Here is a 21928-nt window from a genome sequence, read left to right on the forward strand (position 1 = left end):
ATAAGGTAGGTCAAAAACGACAGTGACTCTGGACCCTTAGATAGTGAGGCTATGCTGGGGCACCGAAATGCCGAAGTTACCTAGCCCAGGGGCTGCGGCTGCATAGGTCTTTACAGACGTCGGGAATCCTCGCTGACGAACCAGGAGCCTGAAGAAAGGAGTTGCTGGCAGGCGACCAGTGAAGATAGTTCGAGTGATCCAAGCCTGGATCGAAGATGGATGACACCTGAAAGCAGAGGAGACCAAGTTCGTGACTACTAGCCAGTAGTCAGGTGGCACCAGGAGGGCACCGGATGGTAGTCACCTCGACTAGGTGAGTGGGCGACGCTGTGCTCTGCAGATCTCATGGACCAGGAGGCGTTGTCGGCGACCAGGATGGAGGTGCGAGCTGTCCCACGATGGATGATGCTGTCGACGTCGCTGGACCCAGGATTGGGCAACAAAGCCTTGGCAAATTCAAGCCCACGCGGTGGACTCAAAATAGCGTCTGGAGTGGACCAGGAGGGTCCGGGGTGCTCCTCTTTTGGAAGGGAGCAAGGGCCAGTCTGGAGCAACCAGACCAGCAGCAGTGATGTCGTCGGGCGTCATTAAGAAGGCCACAAGCCAGCGGGCTAGTAGCCAAACAACGCGGTGAGCAGCAAAAAGCAGAAGGGCCCCACGCAGATCGTGGAGATGCTGGGAGGCTGGTCTTCTGTGCTGGAGCTGCTCAGGGTCGGGGCTTCTCGGACCCCAAAGCACTCACCAGAGGATCCCTCGGCGGTCGTGCTGGATAGAAGTCGTGCAGTTCTGATGATGGCCGGTCCCTCGAGGTCTCGTCGCACCCACGGTTCTCAGCTTAGCTGTAGAGGTAGGTAGAGGTCAGAGGTGCCAGGGAAGCCGGGTCTCGTCGTGCTGGTCGGTCGGATTCCTGAGGAAGGACGTGCAGCAAACCGCAGAGTTCTTAGATGGTGCCTGCGGATGCAGGGTGACTACTCCTTAGCCACAAGGGAGAAATCTTGAGAAGAGTCTTGAGTTTCCTTTCGTAGAAAGTAGTTCTTGATTCAAAGATGATCTGATTTGGAAGGGTCCCCGCTCCTGCCTTTATCCTAAAGAAAGGGGTGGGTACGCGACTAGGTCCTGCCCTAGGGGTGGGACCAGGAAGGGGGGTGGTTACACCCCTCTCCCATGCCGGACTTTCCCCAGGCCAGGGGCTGGGGTGCCCCTGGAACTGGTTCTAGCCGGCAGATGCGTAGTGAGCACCGGGGTGCCACTCAGCAGTCACCTTCCTGTAAAGCCCTGCCTACCCAGGATACACAAAACCCTGTCTGGGATGGTGCTAGCACCGCCCCTGACAGGAAACCCTTTGTCCAAGCTCTCCTCGCTGGAAGGACTCCCAGCAGCAGGAGGTCAGACTCGTGTCTGTGGTGGCAGCATCCATTTTGTGGAGCTGAGGCTTCGTTTAACTTAAACCGGGGTTCACAGTTACATACATGTCGTGTCCCTCTAGAAGGGTGGAATGCTAACCCCGTCGCCAGAATTGTCGAGGGGTTAGTATTCCAATTCGTATGACACCTTACTCGACATGTTTTGATAAAGCAATACCAAAGATAGCATTTAACCGCGAGGATTATAATGCACTTAAGAGTATATGGTATGCGTTATCATGGAACAGCTATTAGGACTTGGTTCCGCAAGCTGCAAACGGGCTCAGCTCATGCCAGAGCACCATTTCACACGATTCCAAGCACTCTGCCTTCAGGATTGTCAAGGCCTGCCATAGGAGTGACTGATAGGAATCTGTGTGTCCATTTTTAGGGTTAGATATAGGTATACTATATCTACAGCAAAGGGTGATTACACCGCCTTGCCCCAGCTGTCGTGCAGCCAGTTGTGTCAGATTTAGATGGCCATCCAGGGGTGGCATAATACATGCTTCAGCCCCTGGTAGGCCCTGGGTACACCTATGCCCTGAGTTACAGGGTCTGATAAGGTGGCCCAGTACCAATTGGATAATGCACCTAAGGTACACATGTCAATTTAGTGAGAGAACAGCTAGGCTGTGGGTCTGATTGGCAGGCCCACAGCCAGAGAAAGTCGTAAACCAGTGAAACAAAAGCAAAAAATCTGGGTGATCATAGGATTGCAGACCCTACTCTCCTACAGTCGTCATGATTGTATTTGCATAAGTGTAGCAAATTTAAAACCATCCATTATCACTTTGAATATTTCATATATCCGCATATGTTATCCGAGTGCCAACAGACTTGTTCCAGGCCTAAAGTAGGAACAAGTAGGGGAAGAAATAAAACAACCACTGTATTTTTTTCAGAAGTAACCTTTTGCAGAGTGGCGACAAGAAGAGTGATGCAGAATTTAGCTAGATTCCACCGTCCTGTGGATCTGTGTAGTTGACATTTCCTTACCTTACTCACTTGACTTCTGTTGCTGCTTCTCACTTTCCTTTGTTTTCAGTCCAGCTTGTTATTTTATACCAGTGTTAAGGAATATTATTTAAAATTCCATTTATTTTCCTTCAAAAGATCTTGCTTTAATTTTGCAACACTTTGAACCACTGAAATGGTGTTCCATCTCTGCTGACTATTATGAAAGAGTTTGTACTGAGTCAGCTGTTGATTAAACAGTGTGGTCTTACATTGTTGCTGGTATTGCCAGTGGTAGGAGACTTGACGAAGGATGCCTCAAAGTCTGCTCCATAAATTTCTGATCTTTATTGATTGAATTATCCGGTATTGGTATGAAACAGGGCATGAAGAAAGTTGTGATAATTGCCTGTTAAATTGTTAATACCATTTTGAATATAAACACATTTGGAGGATACTGTGGTTCAACGCCGAGATATGGACCGTTTTCCTTCAGCTAATTAGTATTGATTTATTTAATTGAATTTTATTGCCTATTGGACCTTGCGGACCTTGTGCCTGTCATAACCTTGCTGTTCAATGATTTCCAGGTACTTCAAGCGAAAGCATTCCTGAAACTGTCACAACACCCACTATTTCTCCATCACAAAAGCCTATTTCTCGAGTTGTGTCTGCTACACGTCTTGTAAATCAGCCTCCAAGGGTTGCAGGAAGCACAGTTCCAAAGTTACCTAGTCCACTAGTCGGTGTTAAGCGGACATCATCTCCACAGAATGATGAAAGTCCTAAGAAGACTAAAACGGAAGAGGTAAATGTTCAGAAAATGTATAATAAATATGCATGATTTCGTTTGTACTGCTTACCTAAGAAGATATTGTCAAATATTGATCCATGGGATCTAGTTCACGGTTCACAGTATATTGATTATACATACATTAGAATGGAGTATCATTCTTCCTTTTTAAAGAATAATTTTTAAATTAGAACTACATGAACAACAACTCTTCCTTGAAGTGAAAGTTGCTCACCATCAAAACTGATGGATACTTCTACCTTCATATTCCTCCCCTGTTGAATATTCCCTGGCTCCAGACTGGATTTGGAAATTTTCTATGGATTTGCTATGCTGGTAGGGGGTGCTGACTCCATATTGGTGCTGCAAGCATTGATGGAGTGAAGTCACTAAAGCCATGTAGCATCCTCACTGGTGATCTGACCTCTATTCCGTGTAATCCATGCCCTTCATGAACCCAAAGCTACATTCTGTTTACTTTTCACATTTTTCTTTAGAGTTTCAAAGATGGCTGCTAAAGTTCTTTAGTATAGTGCTTGGGGATGTCTTCTCCAAAAAGTCACAATTCAAGCCCTGTTGTTCCTGCAGTGAACAGATGTCCATTTCCAACCCACAAGAAATGTTCCTTTGGTGCTTGGGTCTGAAGCACAATTCCCAGTAGTTACCTCAGTCACTATAAGGCCATCAAACACAAAACCAAGCTCTTTATGGCCTGCGTGACGAACATCTGGGTCAACGCTGGTCGAGATTGTCCTCTATTTGTATTCCACCTCCTTCTCCAAGTCCTAACACTAGAAGAGCAGGAGATAAGACTGAGACCTCTCTGTGTTTAAGGTCTCTAGGCAGGATGCCTCAGAGCACTCAAAAGGCTTGTACTTCAACCAGTGCCACCCTTTCCAAGCATTTGTACCACCTGCTTCACCAGTATAGAGTCAGAGACAAGGGAGTGGGTCGTCTAGCCCAGCAACCCCCCTTCTTATAAACCTCCCACCATCTGGGCTCCCTGCACCACCGGGAAAGCTATTTTAGCTTCCCCTTGGACGAGCATATTCGACCAGTTGCAGAACTGGTATCTTCCTTTCTACAGGTGTGGACGGCTAGAACATCAGACCAATGGGTTTATAATCTAAAGGGGGTGTGCCATACCTATCCTAAAACCTTATCACGAGGCGGTTCAGAGTCACATCCTTGATATTTCGTGTATTGTTCTAGAATCATTAAGTTTTCTAGTATTTAGGACCGTGAAACTATTTGTGATGTGTTCAAAAGACCCTTTTTAAGAGTAGAGCTCAAGTATGTGTGAGGCAAGATAGTCTGTGCTTTAAAAATTGTTACCTAGATTTCCCTCCGAAGCAGGCCAAATGGGCAGCTACAGAAGAAGTCAAAACCTCCTATTAAAAAAGTTAAACCTCCACTCAGTCTCCACTGTGTGGTTTCTTTTATTCCAATAAAGTTTGCTTCTATGACTATAATATGTTGATTTGGGCTTGACAATAAATCCTTAGTTGTTAAACACACTATTCAAATCTGTTGTCTCTTTTTCTCCTTACACATGCCTCTCTACTCTCAAGCTAGTCAATAATCCTATTCATTTCATAAATAAGCATGCTAATTTATATGGATTTATGATCTGAATTTACCATTCATCACCAAACCTAGAACTATGAAGGTTATAAAAAAGCAAATGATTCATGTCCGTGTTTGTGCATAGGTTAAAAATAAAATCGTCCTTGCAGACCCTTACACTTGGTCTCTAATACGATTATTCAGAGTTGGTCACTTTTGTTTCTACAAGCTGTTCTCAGGCGAGTTACTAAGCAATGTTTTAGCCGTTTCATTGGCGTGTCAGTCCTTCTTAGTTGTCACATCCAAGGTTTTGTGATATGTGCTCTTTGTGACTTTTTTCATCTCACATTTGTTCAGCAGTTCAATTCAGACCTTTCTCAGAAAATTGTTTCAGACCTCTTTCCAACTTCAAACTGCCTGTGGATCCCAGGAACCTTTCCTCCTCTCAGTGAACACGCTGGCTTGCTGAGCATGGAGAACACAGGATATAAATATGCTTTGCTGTTCCTTCTCTCCAGTCTCAAGTCAGGGGAGCATATTGTCGGCATCTGCGTTCAGTGCACCACCCTCAATGATGTCTTGTACTACACCTCATACCTTTTTGCAATGTCTGCATGAGCATCATTAGATAAATGCTCAATCCCTCACAGGGGCACCAGGTAGCATCAGTCATTCACAGTCAGTCTTGGTGCACCATAGCCTCACACAGCAAGCAACATGGAACTCTGTGCTTCTCCACCCACAGCTGTCTTGTCTCAGATTGTCTGGTGCAGTCACTGCTGGACCCTCGGTTCCATCCTTAGGTTGCCATTAGGAAAAGGGGAGCGCATCCCATGCTCCTTGCTGGGAGTTTGTGACCTGCTTCTTCCCAGTTGAGGTCACAGCCGCCAACTTCCCTCCAACTTAGGCTCTAATTTCTGACAAGGTATCTGTGGCTCATCTTCCCCCATTAGGGCGTCCTGGGGTTTTCTCTTTCTGTGAAAGGCTTATTCATTCTCTTTTTGCGATGTTATTTTGGTCTTGTGTATTAGCATAGCCTGGGATTCTTAATACCTCCGTAAATTGGTCTCTTCCTGGTATTTGACACACATTTAGTTCAAGGGTCATGAATTTACCTCTTGCTAAGCTTATGCTAGATCTGAGATGCTAGCCAAAGGGTTGCACCTGGAATGTGGGTTTTTCTTACCATTTTGTTTTGAATTGGGGTCTTTGAGAAGTGGTGTTCCTTTGTCTGCCACCTTTGTGGTTAAAGAGTAATATCTCCTGATACTAGCCAGTACCTTCAGTACTGATAACCTTATTTCTGGCTGGCACTTTTTTATTTTCTGTCAAAGTATGACTTTTTGTGAAATGTCCATCTTGAGGGAAAAAGAAGGCTCAGACTGATCCGGACTCTCTATTATCTGCCTTCTAGAGTCCCATCATTCTGACACCTGTCCTCACTGCCAGAAGTTATCCAGGTGCACCCTCAAGGAGAGGGAGAAGATCAGGCTTCATGAACTTTGAGATGATAAGCTGGATCATGAAGAGGCTTTGGGGAACACCAGTCTTCCTCCAAAGAGGCCTCCTCTTGTCCCAAAGGTAAATTGTGTGACAAACATCAAAAAACATATTCCCGGTTAATGTCGAGCGGTATGGCGTAGAGAAAAATATTGGTATAGTCACCATCGAAGAAACCATAGATTCAATCGCTCAATGTCTCATCACACTCGGTGGAGAGTCGCATCACCGAAAAGGAGACACCATCAGTTGATGTCGAGACACTCCTTGGCGCAGAGACAACCATCGCTGTGAAGGTCGACTGCAGTCATCACTGTCAAAGTTCTACCACGCGATGCTGAGGCAAGCATCACCATCGAGGCAGCCATCAATGGCTATGAGACATCCATCTACATCAAGGCCTGCAGATATTCACACAGAGTCGAGAGAAGCATCCATCAACATCAAGAGACAGACGGTCACTTTGCCATGTTGTGGAAATGCCGCATTCGACGTCAACAGTGGTCCAAATTGTCTCAGTGGACTTGCCCTGGTTAGAGGTGCGCCAAAATTAAGTTAGCTCATTTTAACCACTGCATACAGTTCATCTGCGAGCTTCAAAATGTTTCATCATAGAACAGCTTCAAGACCAATTTGCCATTGGTACCTGCACTCTTAGAGCCTGCAATGAAATTATTTTTAACTCCAGCATCATTAAGATCAGATCCTTAAAAACTACAAGGTTCTTGATCAGGACCCTTTGTTCCTAATAGCAGATCCTCTTACTGATTCTGTGATAGTGGCTGCCGCACGAAAATGCCATTCTACAGTTTCTTCGTCGTCTTTCATTCTACCTCGCAAAGAAAGTAAGCAGATCAATGCCATTGGTAAGATTTGTGCACATCGGCATCTTATATGCGAGTTCCTCTGCTTTGTTTGAGAGATAAGACAGATCCCTATGGGATTCGCTAACCAGGTTCACGAAGAAGCTGCCTAAGGAGGATAAGCAGGATTTTCCAGAAGTACTGAATGAAGGCTGCCTGTTGTCTAATCAAATTAGAAGTGCAGCTGCAGTTACTTCGGATCTAGTAGCAATACAGTCATGCACACAGCATCTGTGCAAGAAGGTCAACTTGGCTGTGTCCTACTGGCTTGACCCCAGAGCCACCACACAAATCATGAACCTGCCATTCTGTGGTAACACCCTCTTTGTTACCCATGCTGATGAGATGTCCAGAATGAAGACCAAATTAGACACTTTCAAGGCTTTTGGTCCGGAAAAGAAGAAGGAATTTCGCAGAAGATACCGACCTATGACAGATGCTTGTTCCCTCGGTGGGTTCAAACCCCTCCTCACTGACAACATCAGCAGCAGGAAAGGTAACACTTCCATTCTCGCAGACTATCTAGAGAAAGAGGGTCATAACAACAGCCTGCAGCTGTAGGAAAGCCTCCTGCCCTGGAAAAAAACATCACAGCAACAGCTAGACCTCTTACAGTCCGAAGTCAACGTTCTAATGTAGAGAGAGGCTATAGAGGAGGTTACATTTCATCAAAAGGAATTTGGAATCTATTCCTGTTACTTTCTAGTAAAAAAGAAAGGACCAAAGCAAGAGTTCAGACCCATCTTAGACATGAGTGCTAAACAAATACATATGTGTCAAAAGGTTCAGAATGCTGGCCCTTCACCAAATCTATCCACAACTGCATCAAGGAGATTGGATGTGTATGATCGACCTTCAAGATGCATATTTCCACATTCCAATTTCGTTAAAGCATCGGAAATTTCCATGTACTACCATTCGGCCTCAAAGCAGCCCAGAAGCCTTTCCAAAATGTATGGCTGTTCTTAAGGAAACAGAAAATATTTGTGTATTACCTGGACGACTGGCTGATAATTACTCACCAGTCTGGGTCTTCGTATCAAAAGTCTACAGCCTGACCAGTACACAAATTCAACTACCTGAGGGCCACACTGTACACACAGTCCATAAGAGCTTATCCTTTGGAGGAGAGACTATCATCATTCAATCTTCTACAGGTTCACCATCCATCTGTGAGGCAGATTGCTTCTCTACTAGGGTCGATGGCCTTTTGCGTCTTCATGGTACCACATGCAATTTTGCACATGTGATTTCTGCAGCAATGCCTGGAAGACCAGTGGAAACAACTCACCAACCGCTGGGAAGACAAGTTGACACTATTGCCGGCTGTACACCAGTCTCCCCCATAGTGGTCTCAGCTTAAGAATCTGATGGTGATGGAAAAAGACTTTAGGGGACATTTGGGTGCATTGCGGAGAGATGCAGTGCAGAGAAATGAAAGAAACACACAACATCTTTGAACATCAAGAGGTCGAACAGGGAGGGCTTCAGGAGGCCTCTGCGGCTGAGAAGGAGGCGGCTTGCTCCATGCATGGTACCGACCTTGACATCGGTCTCCAGATACAGGACGTTCCTTCGGGCCAGTGTGCCGCGAGTACTCATGCCCCTGTTCCATCTGCCAAAAAACACCATTTCCACCGGATATAACGCTCCCATGCTACCACTGCCAGCAGGCCATGGTAGTTACTGACCATCTGCTATGGCTGCCCTACAACCTCAGATCATACTTACAGTGGCTTCATCCCTTACAGGATGGAGTGCTCACCTACAGGATCTCACAATTCAGGGTCACTGGTATCCCAAACACCAGGGTCTCCATATAAACTACCTCAAGCTGTTCACCTAGGGTTGAAAGCATTTCTAACTCTCCTGGCAGGCAAGGTTTTCGTGGTCCAGACCCAGAACATGACAATTATGTACTATTTACAAAAAAAGGTGGGGTAGCACACTTTCTACAGCTATCAAGGCTATGTCAGACGATTTGGAGTTGGGCAATACGTCAAAACATCCACCTACTAGCCGAACACCTCCCAGGCATGGACATCCACTTTTCTGACCTCCTCAGCAGGACCCGGCAACCAGCCCAAGAGTGGGAACTCACCCCCAATTCCTCCTTCCATACTTTCACAAGCGGGGGTTCCCACACATTGAACTGTTCACATCTGCGGACAACGCAAAAATGCCAACGCTTCCTCTCTGGGTTCCCACACCCACTATCAAAGGGCAATGCTCTATGGATGAATTGGTCAGGAATATTTGCCTATGCTTTTCCACCTCTCACGCTTCTTCTGTTTGTGGTTCGGAGGCTCAGGCAAATATCTCTGACCCTCATTTTAGTAGCTCTCATTTGGGCTCCTCAACCAAGGTACACCACACTAGTCTAACTCTCTGTAGTTCCTCACCGGAAGCTTCCTCTCAATCCCGACCTTCTCACTCAGAAATCAGGCACCCAAATCCAAAAAGACCTCAACCTTCCAATTTGACTCCTGAATACAATTTGGTTACCTTACTCTCCCACCTGAATGTATGAACATTCTTAAAGAAGGTTTTAGACCTACAACAAGAGCCTGTTACGCAGCGAAATGGAAGAGGTTTGTCTTCTACTGTCGCAGTAAACAAATTGATCCAGTGGATGCAACTGTGCAAAATGTTATTTACTTCCTTCTGCACTTACAGACCTCAGGCCTAGCTTACACTTCCTTACGTCTACACTTAGCTGCAGTCGCTGCCTATCTACAAAACATGAAACAACAAAGAGTTTGGCTAAAGCTCAGTAAGGCCGCCCCGTATTTTGTTCTCAACAAAGCAAGTTGCCAATACTGCTGATCTGATTTAGATCAATTTAAATGCACAATGACTGAAACAATTCTAGCATTATGACAGGACAAATTATGGCTGGATTAGTCTTTTTTTATTTTTTAGAATGTTTTCAGTTATTCAAAACAACAATAATTCAAAAGATTCTAGAGTAATTCCAAAGAGGGAGAGGGAATATAAAAGTTTTTAATCTATTTAATTATGAAAAAATGATTTTTTTAGCAAGAATAGACACACAAAAAGGAGAATTATGCTAAGAAGTGTTTGGCTCTGCAATCACACATCTCATTCGTCAGCTGTCGTTCAGTCTACACACTTGTCCTACCCATTCATCTCGCATTCAAACAGTGTGTGAGTAAAAAAAGGAAAAAAGAAGAAAGGAAACCTTAAGTAGCCTCACCAGGGTTCAAAGCTAACCTTTTATTAATGTATATGGTGGGGTGCTATTTTTAGTTTCTAATTGTTTTCTAATGGTAGCATCATAATTGAAAATATCAGGCCATCAACATTTTTTACAATCTCGTTATTTTACAGCAATGTTATCATAAGATTAGCCTGAAAAAGAAGGGAGGTCTACAAAACAAGCACTGCTTATCTTTATTCAAAGTATCAATTTTAGGCATTTATGGAAGGCCTTAAAAGAGTAATTCCACCTAGAGTTTCACTTTATGGAATCCCAATATTATACTTACCCGATGTATGGGTCCACCATTTGAATATTGCATTATTTCCGACTCCAGTTCTTATCTTGGAAGGTTGCCTTTTTGGTGGGAATTACCTCAATTAGACGAGTCATTGAGCTCCAGGCACTATCATTAGAAGAACCTTTCTTCCAGCTACACAGAGATAGTGGTTCTAGAACCAACCCAAAATTCCTTCCAAAAGTGGCATCATCTTTCCACCTTGATCAGTCATTTGAATTACCTGTTTACTTTCCGCAATCTGATTTAGTTGCAGAAAGAGCTCTTCCTATGTTAGATGTCAGAAGAGCTCTAATGCATTATACTGACAGAACTAAAGCCTTTCGTAAAACCAAACAAATCTTTGTTGCTTTTTTGCAACCTCACAAAGGAAAGCTTATATGTAAGTCAGGCATTTCTAGATGTATTCATACATGTTATGCCGAAGTTAAAAGAACTTTGTTTGCACCACCTAGAACACACACTGCTCGTAAAATAGGGGCTTCCATGGCTTTTCTTGATAATATCCCAATAGCTGACATTTGTAAAGCAGCTACATGGTCAACACCACACACTTTCACCAAACATTATTGTGTGGATGTTTTTAACACACCAACAAGATAATGTAGGTCAGGCATTGCTACATACTCTCTTGCAAACAACTGCCTTACCCCCAGGTTAGCTACAGCTTTTGGGAAGGAATAGCATTACTGTCTATGTACAGCCTGTGTATCTACAGCCACACATGCCTCGAACAGCGTAAGTTACTTATCCTGTAAGCATCTATTCATGCCATGTAGTGCTGTAGATTGACATGGGCCCACCCTCCTCCAAAGAGACCTATAGCATTTGTAGTTTCTTTACACTACTTTATTTGTATGGTAATCTCTTTACTGGTATTCCCACTCCATTCTCACGTGTGTGTGTGTGTGTGTGTATATGTGTGTGTGTATATATATATATATATATATATATATATATATATATATATCACTGAAAAAACCATAGGTTTCACACCAGTTATAGTTAGCTGGAAATTTTACTGACATAAAAACATTAAAATTCCCACATTATAGTTAGTTGGACTCACTATAACTTGCGCGCCTGCAATGCACTGCTGATGACGTCACATATTACATCACTCATGACATGGTCAGTGACATCACTCATGACATCACTGATGACACCATCCAGTGAATGTGTGTCTTTCTGAAAAATAAATATGTTTTATATATGTATATGTAAAGGTTGATGGAAGAATAAATGTTTAAATACGTGTCTAAATGGATGTTTAAAAAAAAATGATTGGTTAACTGGCTTAGGTGTATCTTAGTGAATACATATATTAGCGAGTAACTTTTAAATATTGAAATATATGTATCAGTGTTTCACTTTGTGTATAAGTGGCTGCATGGGTTGGTGACTGACTCACTGTTTGTATGTGTTTTGAAGACAGCATATGTGCAGGACTGTATGGGTGGATGAGTGTGTATGTGTGTATTAGTGAGTGAATGACTGTCTCACTATTGTGTTTATTAGTAACGACATATATTTTAATCTATTATATGTGAGTATTGATGTATATAAGTGAGTATATGTGAGAGTGAGAGATTGTAAGAGTTCCTGTTTAAATAAGTATGTGTTTCTATAAGTGATTGTTTAAGAGAGTAAGTATGTGTAAGTTTCCTTAGAAGTAAGCTGGTAGTGTGTGTTTAGTTGTATATGCAAAAAAATGGATGTTCAATAGTTTATTTGCATGTGTGAGTATGTGTGTGAGTAACTTTTGGATGACTGTCGGTATGTAACAGGATGTATAGGTGTATCACTACATATGATGAGTGAGTATATGTATGAGTGACTATATAGAACTGTTGGTGAATGAGTGGATGTGTATATAGATGGTGGAATTACTGAATTGGTTGTTGTAACTGGTATGGGTATCTCCATTTTTTTGAAAATGTTAGTTTCTATTTTTGAATATGTGTTTCAAGGGTTACATTACACTGAAAGGAGGTCTGTCACTATGTCACAAGGATGGTGTCATCAGTGATGTCATGAGTGGTGTCACTGACCATGTCATAAGTGATGTAATATGTGACGTCATCAGCAGTGCATTGCAGGCGCGCAGGTTATAGTGAGTCCAACTAACTATAAAGTGGGAATTTCAATGGTTTTATGTCAGTAAAATTTCCAGCTAACTATAACTGGTGTGAAACCTATGGTTTTTTCAGTGAATTTAATAGGTTTTTTAAATGCTAATTCCTAACTATAACTGGTGTGAAACCTATGTTTTTTTCAGTGAATATATATATAATATAGGATTGCGGGCAAGCAATTTATCCTTTCTTCAATTCTTGAAGGGGAAATGAATCCCCAGTAGCGTAGATACTTGTCGTAGTGGTTTACTTCCTGCTATCTACCCAGTACTAATCTCGGCTCATCCTCTGGAATTAGAATGAGGACTGTATGTAGAAAGATAATCAGTTTGCTAGGGAGTCAGGGGCTGAGTGCAATTTGGCCAGGTTTATGCCTGGTCTTCAAGTATTTAAAGGGATTTTGTGCTATGCAGAAATGTGTCAGTAGCTTCCTGTCCATCCTCCAAGTCTGTAGGAAGCACTGCTTTATGTAACTGTGTGGGAATGCCTCTTTTTGTACGGTCACCTCCAAGTTTTTTAACTCTTCTGGTTTTTCAAACCAGACCTCAGTGTCTGTGCCATTATCCTTAAACTGGTATGTCAAATTGGCTTTTACCCGATTGGTTAAGCTAACTTGCTTGTAAGTCCCTGTAAAAGGTACCCACTGTATCCAGGGCATGTAAGCTGGAGGGTCCCACCAGGGATTGCAGCACTGATTGTGCCACCCTGGGTGTGACACAAGTGAAATGAGACTCTCGGCCTACCATTTCCAGACTGGAAGAGCAGTTTGTTTTTTCTCATATAAATCTTTTTATTAACTAGAACTTGACAGCAGGGTAGCATATATCAAATTTCACATGATGTACATGATAGGCAACAAAAAGCGGTCACAGTTACATAGTATGAGTTGAGCTGACCTGCAATAGAACCTGAAACATTACAATTGTGGCGAGGGCAGGTCTTCAATAGGATAGTTACGTGGTGGACTACAAATCTCTCCCCGGTATGCGTTCCATGCCCCCCATATCAGTGACCATTTCTCCGGACAGCCCCTAGCTAGGTACACTGTTTTTTCACGGAACATGCACCAGTCCATATGTTTCTTCCATTCTGTTACAGTTGGCAGGGTTGTAGCTCCCTACAATTGGACTATGTTCCTCTTTGCCACAATAAGGCCTAGAGGGACCCAGATCTTACCCATACTGCTCAGGTCCGTGGGTTCCCAAACGTTCAAAAGGCACCTTTCCGCCTCAGGCCGGATAGTCATTTCTAGAACTTCAGCGAGGACAGCATCTATTTTCTGCCAGTACTCCTGATGAGCTCACATTCCCTTAGAATATGCATACACATGCCTTCGTTGCCACATTGTCTTCTACACTCCCCTCCCTGTGCCCTCCCCTTGCGAACTAGGCAGGGTCCAGTGACATACACTCTGTGCAGTATTTTCAGGTGAACCAGAGGCAGTCTGGCAGAAATCGCCACCTCCCATGGAGAGACGAGCGCCTCCCACCATTCCTCATCGTGTAGTTCGAGACAGTCTTCCTCCCACCTCGCCCTTGTGATCCGAAGGGAAGTCCGGGTGTTGTTTATATATTTCATATATGTGAGAGAGATCGTCCTCTCTGGCAGGTAGCCATCGAGTAATCTATCCTCCAGGGGTGTGTACTGCAGGGGAGCGGACCTTTTTGTGAAATGGGACTGCAATGTATGGCGGACCTGCAGATACAGAAAGTACTCAGTATGTGCGAGTTCGTGTTCCTGTTGCAAAGGAGCAAATGAAACTACATTCCCCTTTGCCCACAAATCTCCGACCTTCGAAATCCCGACAAGGGGAGGGGATGTGGTGCGTCGGTATAAACGCCCGATGCTGGTGCTGGAAACTGGGGTTCGAGCCTCAAGGTCGCGTCCACATCCTGTGATTCTGGGCAAATCACTTCATCTCCCTGTGCCTGAATGTGTAATGTAAATACGGTGCTCATGTAAAGTGCTCCAATACCTTCGGGTCGAGTTCGCGCTATATAAAATATGCAAAAGTCCCACTTATCGAAACCCTTTGATCTCCACAGGTCCCCAAGCGTTTCTGAATCCCAGAGAGGTGTTGCCAGTGTCCGTTTTCGCTCCCATCCCAGGCTTTTGTTTGCAGCGTGCCATACCTGTACAGAATGCTTGGTCGGTCCTGTGAAAGGGAACCGTCGCAGTCTAGAGTAAAGGGCTCTATTGTAATTTCCCCTTGGGCGAATTCAACGGTCCATAGCATAGCCTGGATCATTTGCATGTCTACAGGTGCCGTGATTAATGGCTGCAAGGTCGGAAGCCCAATAATATTTCTTGATATCAGGAAGACTGACCCCCCCAAATGGACCCCCCAACAAACCAGCCAAGGGCGAGTTTGGTTAGTGCGATTCAGGGCTTTCCCCTCCCACAGTAAGTCTCTCTGTAATCCCTCTATTTCTCTACAGTATCTTGTAGGTATTGGATCAGGGTAGTTCTGTAGTGCATAGAGAAATCGAGGCAGGGACATCATTTTAAATAGCGCTGCCCTACTCAACAATGAGAGCGGGAGTGCCTTCCACGCCAAGATGTCGTTTCAGCTTTTGCAGAGGTGGAAATAGATTGTGAACGTATCGGAGATGTTGGTTCGATGTCACAAAAACCCCTAAGTATTTAAAGCCTGTCATAGTGACTTTTATGGGGATGTCCCTTGGTACAATTGGGGGTTCACCATAGAGGATGCTAAGGGTGGACTTACCCCAGTTTATGGTATATCCAGAGAATCTACCAAAACTAGCGAATATGTCAAACATATCCGCTATCAGCGATGTTCTAGGAGAGGCGAGAAACAGATGGATATCATCTGAATATAATGAGATGCGGTCCTCCCATGTTTCGGCCCAGCGTAGTCCGCGCACCACTGGATCTCTCCGAATCCAAGCAGCAAGGGGCTCTAAGGCAAGTGTGTGAGAAAGTACCATCTTTCTTGCCTTGGTATGCCCCCACTTTTTTCTGAATTGCTGATGTGCTTTGACTGAGTGTGCCCTGGGCTCCTGCCAACCAGGTCCCCAGGGCCTGTGTTCCTTCCCTAAAACTGTACTGAAACAAAACCCAATTAGCATCTATGGCCACCTGTCAGCCCCTAGTAGTTGGTACCCTAGGTACCCAGTGCATGGTGACCAGAGAAGACCCCTGAGGGCTGCAGTATTATTGTGCCACCCTCAGGGGCCCTGTACCCTGGCACCCACACACTGCCTTTGCAGGCTGAGTGCCTAAGTCCAAAACTAAAACCAGAGTCGACATGGCACACATCACTGTGTGCCATGCCCACAGAACCCACTGCCCTGGCATACTTCAGTCACCCCTCTAGCTGGGTGCCCTATGCCAGAGGTGTGGGCACAGGTGCATGAGCCGTGCGCCCCTACAGTACCCAGGGCCATTCCTGGGCACTGTAAGTGCAGTGATGCCATTAAGAGTATATGGTGCTGGGAGGTTGTCATTACGAACTCCACAGCACCATAATGGCTACACTGAAGACTGACAAGTTTGGTATCAAACTTCTCAGCACATTAAACCCACACTGATGCCAGTGTGGGATTTAATGTAAAATGCACCAGAGGGCATCTTAGAGATGCCCTCTGAAACCCTAACCTACAATCCACGTCTGGGCTGAGTGGCTGCAGAGGCTGCCACACAGCAGACATGTTGCTGGACCCCTGGGTGGAGAGCCCCCCACTCTCCTGGGCCTGCAACAATGCACATCCTGGGCGAGGTGCTAGGTCTCCTCCCCCAAGATGGGCAGGGGGAAGCTTCAAAGGCTTGCCGCCTCTGAGAGCTTCTCCAGACCATTTGCTGTACCCAGCAACTGGCCCCCACCAGTCCTAACCCCCACTCTGGCGGGAAGACTGGCGGGAAAAACTGTCAGGAAGGGGCGTGTGCCAGCCTGTGCCAACCCCACCCCTCAGGTGGGGGAGACGAGGTGAAGCACGACCCCGGGCCCCGGCCATCTTGTAGATGGGAGGCCTGCCCATTCCCAACTAGGCTCCTGCCCCCCTCCCACAGGAGAGGAGCAGGCTAGGGGGTGTACTCACCCCAGGACAGGGACCCATTGGTCCCTGTCCTTGCCCTACCTGGAACGCCCCTAAATTTAGTATTTAGGGGTTCCCTGAACCTTCCTTCCTCAGATCCCGATACGAAAAGAAGATTAAGAAGATGACCCGCCGTGCAGCTGCTAACAGGACGACAACAACTGACTTGGCCCCAGCCCTACCGGCCTGTCGATCTTGGAACCTGCTCATGCCTAATCCCGGCGACTCCCGCGGACAGCAACCTTGGGACACCCAGAGGACCTGCCTGCCTTGATCCTCTTAAAGACTGGGACTCCCTTCAGCAGAGGCTCTGCCGCAAGAACCCACCTGGTGCCAGCCAGGAAGCTCCGGACCAGCCCACTCTGCACCCGCCGAGCCCGGGCCGGGCCCAACCGAACCAAGACCACGAGGACGTCCCCCGGCGACTGGGACCCGAAGTCCAGTGCCCAAAGACCCTCCTTGAGGAACCAGCCGACGCCTGCAGACTCAGAACCAGGGGCCACCAAACAGTGACCAGCCGAGGGTAAGCTTTTCCGACACCCCTGCACCCGGCGCCCTACAGCCCCCTGTGCCTCCCTTTGGGGTACCTACCTGTGCTCCAAGATCCCAACTTACCTCTCGAAGTCCTGGTCGCCCCTGGAGAGTCTCCGTCCCGAGCCTGCAGCCTTTATTCCTTTTTGACCTTTCCCATTGGATATCATTGAGCCCCCGACGGCTCAAAAGCACCCTGCACCCAGTCGCCCGAGTGCCGCTGGCCGTGCCACCTTTGTCCTATCCTACTCCCCCCCCCTTGCCCGGAGCAAGTGACCAGGAACCCAGCTCCCACAGCCGCTTGGCCTGCTAGCCAGCAGCCACCAACTGAAGGCCCCCTTTCCCTCATTGCATATCATTGGGCCTAACTACCTCTGCACCCGTCCGGCCCTTTGCTGCTGGGACTGAACCTACTGTACTTACCTGACCGCGGGGGACCCCTGAGTCTATGCCCAGAACCATAACTTCACCATCCAAGTACTCACCTGGAAACCGGTAACTCACTTACCTGCCGTTAGATAACATTGACCAATTTTGACTCGAACATTTTCTAAGTGTGGAGTTTTGGAAACTGAAAATATTCATATAAAATCAGCCGAATTACAAATTCCGAAGTACTCACCTGTGATCAGGGGAGAAGCCAGTACTGTACCTTTCAGCCCAGTACTGAACCGCAAAAGTAATCTTTACCGGGTTTACTAGTAATCTGTATTTTCTCCATAGTAACCCGTTGTCTGCTTTTCTATTAAATTTCTTCTGTCTACTTTTGAAAACTTGATTTTGGAAAAGGGGGTGGTGATGGACAGAGTTTCTGAATGATGCAGAATACTCCTACCCAGTCAAGAGATCAGGGCTTGATCCATCACCGTTTTTTAGCTCACTGCACCATCCCAGCTCAGAACCTGGCTACATGCAAATTAGTCTGTTCCTGTCCCAGTGCATGATGGGAACAGGGCAAACCAAACTACCAAGCCAATTCTTATACTGGGAAGGAGACAAGCTCCCGGGGACCGGTTTCTGGCATTTCAGCCGTCGTCGGCCCGGCTTGCTTGAATCCTGATGGTGCAATGAGCAAGGGACTCACGTCTGAGTATAGCCTCCCACACTTAGTGTGGACAAAATCGATCTTGGAAAAGGGGGTGGTGATGGACAGAGTTTCTGAATGATGCAGAATACTCCTACCCAGTCAAGAGATCAGGGCTTGATCCATCACCGTTTTTTAGCTCACTGCACCATCCCAGCTCAGAACCTGGCTACATGCAAATTAGTCTGTTCCTGTCCCAGTGCATGATGGGAACAGGGCAAACCAAACTACCAAGCCAATTCTTATACTGGGAAGGAGACAAGCTCCCGGGGACCGGTTTCTGGCATTTCAGCCGTCGTCGGCCTGGCTTGCTTGAATCCTGATGGTGCAATGAGCAAGGGACTCACGTCTGAGTATAGCCTCCCACACTTAGTGTGGACAAAATCGATTTTGGAAAAGGGGGTGGTGATGGACAGAGTTTCTGAATGATGCAGAATACTCCTACCCAGTCAAGAGATCAGGGCTTGATCCATCACCGTTTTTTGAAAACTTGAAATATTCTTTAAAAATCACAACAAATACTGAAACGCAATTACCTACCTGTTTTGAGTTAAGACCCCAAAGCTGGCCCTAGGAGACCAGTGCTGGATTACAAAAGTAACGCGATCGTACTTTACCTGCAACCTGATTTTTCTCCCATTGAATAACATTGTCAGATTTACCTTGAAAAGTTTCTAAGTTTGAACTTTGAAAACAGCTTTATATTCATGAAAATTCACTACAGCAACTAAAACGTTTTTGCTAATCTGGTTTCAGCTTAGACTCCAGGACTGAATCTAGGATTTAGTCCTGGAACTACTAAAGTAATCTACACTGTAATTAACTGTACTTTTCTGATAATAATCCATTGAGCTCAATGCTAAAGTGTCTAGACTTGTGTTGCCTTCACCTGTGCGCCTGTACCTAGCATGTTTACATACCTTATTGCTTCCTTGCAAAGTAATTACATGAAAGCCTTCTTACCTAACAAGGTATATTTTTATGCTTGTTGGTGCTAAAAATAAAACAACTATATCTTTGGATATAACAACCATTGGCCTGGTGTTCAGTCTTTGAGTGTGTGAAATATTTTGCTGCCTGAGTGTGTACAACAAATGCTTTGCACCGCCCTCTGGTACTGCCTTACTGCTCGACCAAGCTACCACTTTGGGGAGTAAGGTCAGTCCTGACTTTAACCTCTGTTATACCCTTGGGGTTTGTGGACTCTATACACACTGTACTTCCTTATTATCCAGTATATATAGAGCCACTTTCTCCCAAAGTGCAAACAAGAGGGGGGACAATGGGCACCCCAGGTATGTTCCCCCACCCAGTACAAACTTCTCAGATTTCTTGTTGTTTACCATGACCTGCGCCAAGGGTTCTGAGTAAAGAAGTCTTATCCATTCAATGAACTCAGGTCCGAAACCTAGCTTCACCAAGACTAGGAAAAGGTATGGCCAGTATTGAATGCCATATAGGCGTCGCCGGTTCCTTTATTGTTGCCAATCTTCCCATTACTCCATGTACCCTCCGGAGATTCATTGCTGTATTACGTTGAGGCATAAAGCCCGACTGGTCTGGGTGAACAAGACCACTGATCACATTGACCAGGTGACTGGCCAGGAGTTTAGCAAGAATTTTAGGTTCTGCGCTACGGAGAGAGATAGGCCTATAAGAGGCGCAGTCTGTCTTGGGCTTTCCCTCCTTGTGAATGGTGATGAGAGTGGCCACCCTCTGGTCCAGCGGAAGTGTCCACTGCATTTTGCATTCTGTGAACATAGTTCGTTGGTATGGGGCTAGTTTGTCCGGAGCTAGTTTGTAAAGCTAGATTGGTAAGCTATTCGGACCCAGTGCCTTGCCTGATCGGAGGCACCTAACCACCTGCGCTATTTCATCATTGGTAAAATCACTATCTAGGAAGTCTCGGTCAGGATCTGACAGGACAGGAAGGGCGATGTCTCTCAGTAGGGATTGCGAGTCTGTTTCCGTATAGTTAGTGTGCGAATGGTAGATGTCACTGAAGTGTGTTGCAAAAGTGTTAACAATAGCTTGGGCATCCGTTACAGATTGTCCTTCTCTATCAGCTCTGGCACCAACCAGGATGCTAATTCTTTTTTGTCTAGCCTTGCTATGAGTTTTCCTGCCTTATCTCCTGGATTGTACACCCTCCTCGCTGTCTCTCTCCCCATGGATTTGTCCCTTTCTGCGGATATAGCCTTATATTCATCCCTTTTAAGTTATAAGGTATTGAGTTGTTCTTGTGTGGTCACCCCTCCTAGTTCCTCTTCCATCTTGAGAATGGCACCCTCCACTTCGACTAGATCTTTAATTCTCTCTTTCTGAGTGCCAGCAGTCAGGGAGCGTGCCTGTCCTCGTATAACGGGTTTAAGGGCTTCCGTTAGGGTTTGGGGGGAGTCTACTGTGCCCTCATTTTCTTGAAAGTAGTGTTCTATAGCCTGGAGCAGGGCCTTAAGCACTTTCGGGTCGCAGAGATATCAGGGATTAATGGGGGCCACCGTGCACGTCCCCCCTCGTCCCAATGCCAGGTGAGCCCATATCGGAGAATGATCAGAAATGACCCTCACCCTGAGTCTAATTTTGTTTACATGCGTGATCTGGGATGCTGGAACAATCGGGTAGTCTATGCGAGAAAGGCTATTGTGTGCTCCAGAATAGAACCTATGCTGGATGGTGTCTGGGTGGTATGCCCTCCATGCATCTGAGACCCAGGGCCTCTAGGAAGTCCGGCAACCATCTGGCCGATGTTGCCGTATTTTGGGGGGATGTCGGTCTAGCGTCCCCGAGACCACTGAGTTAAAATCTCCTCCCATTAACAGCACTCCCTCTAGAAGAGAAAGTAGTATGGCACCCAAATCCTTTAATGTACATGTCTGAAGATCCGGTGGCACATAGAAGGACGTGTGTCCCGCTCACTGTCCCACGACGCCAACTTACCTACCGAGGTTATCTGACCACGTGGAGTTAGCCAGAAAGGGAAAGGAGTTTTGTGTCATGATTCTCACCCCGCGTAAGCCAGTGGTGAATTCTGTGTGAGCTATCAATCTGATAGACATCTAGCCGCAGATTCCTTAACGTAGAATATCCCCAGGCGTCAGACTGGACCCAGAAATTCTTGCGCAGTAGGACCTCTGCGGCCCGGTGGGTGGCACCGTATGGCTCCGCCCTGATGTCCTCCATGGACGTGACGTCAGCGGAGCCATATATGCCCCGCCCCAGCGCCCACAATATTTTGTTTCTTCTCCGCGTCACAACACGGATCCTGGAAACCAGCAGTTCCTGGCCGAAGTTGTGGGCGTTCTCGGCACTGTTGGTGTCATACCGGAACAGTGTGCAATGCCCTTCGGGTTCAAAGCCTGTGAGGCCTGTGCACGTCAGATGTCTGACACTGACCCGCACCCTTATTTGCATGTGGTGCCTTGGTGTACACCACAACTCCAAACAATGCGGCGACTGTCAACAGATGAAGCCGAAGTCCCTACGGGAACGCCGCATGAAGCTGTTGACCTCTCGGCTGTCC

The 21928-nt window shown here is 46.1% G+C and overlaps 1 protein-coding gene across 1 annotated transcript in view; it reads left to right on the plus strand.

The window, feature by feature from the left end:
• PAPOLA (poly(A) polymerase alpha) overlaps nt 1-21928 on the plus strand; it is an 829479-nt gene that overhangs the window by 571872 nt on the left and 235679 nt on the right. Inside the window, exon 19 of the mRNA XM_086937747.1 lies at nt 2951-3168. Within this exon, the coding sequence (XP_086793873.1) occupies nt 2951-3168 (218 nt within the window). The remainder of the gene's footprint in view (nt 1-2950; nt 3169-21928) is intronic.

This window comes from Lissotriton vulgaris, chromosome 9, assembly GCF_964263255.1.
Source record: "Lissotriton vulgaris chromosome 9, aLisVul1.2, whole genome shotgun sequence".
NCBI classification, from domain to species: Eukaryota; Metazoa; Chordata; class Amphibia; order Caudata; family Salamandridae; genus Lissotriton; species Lissotriton vulgaris.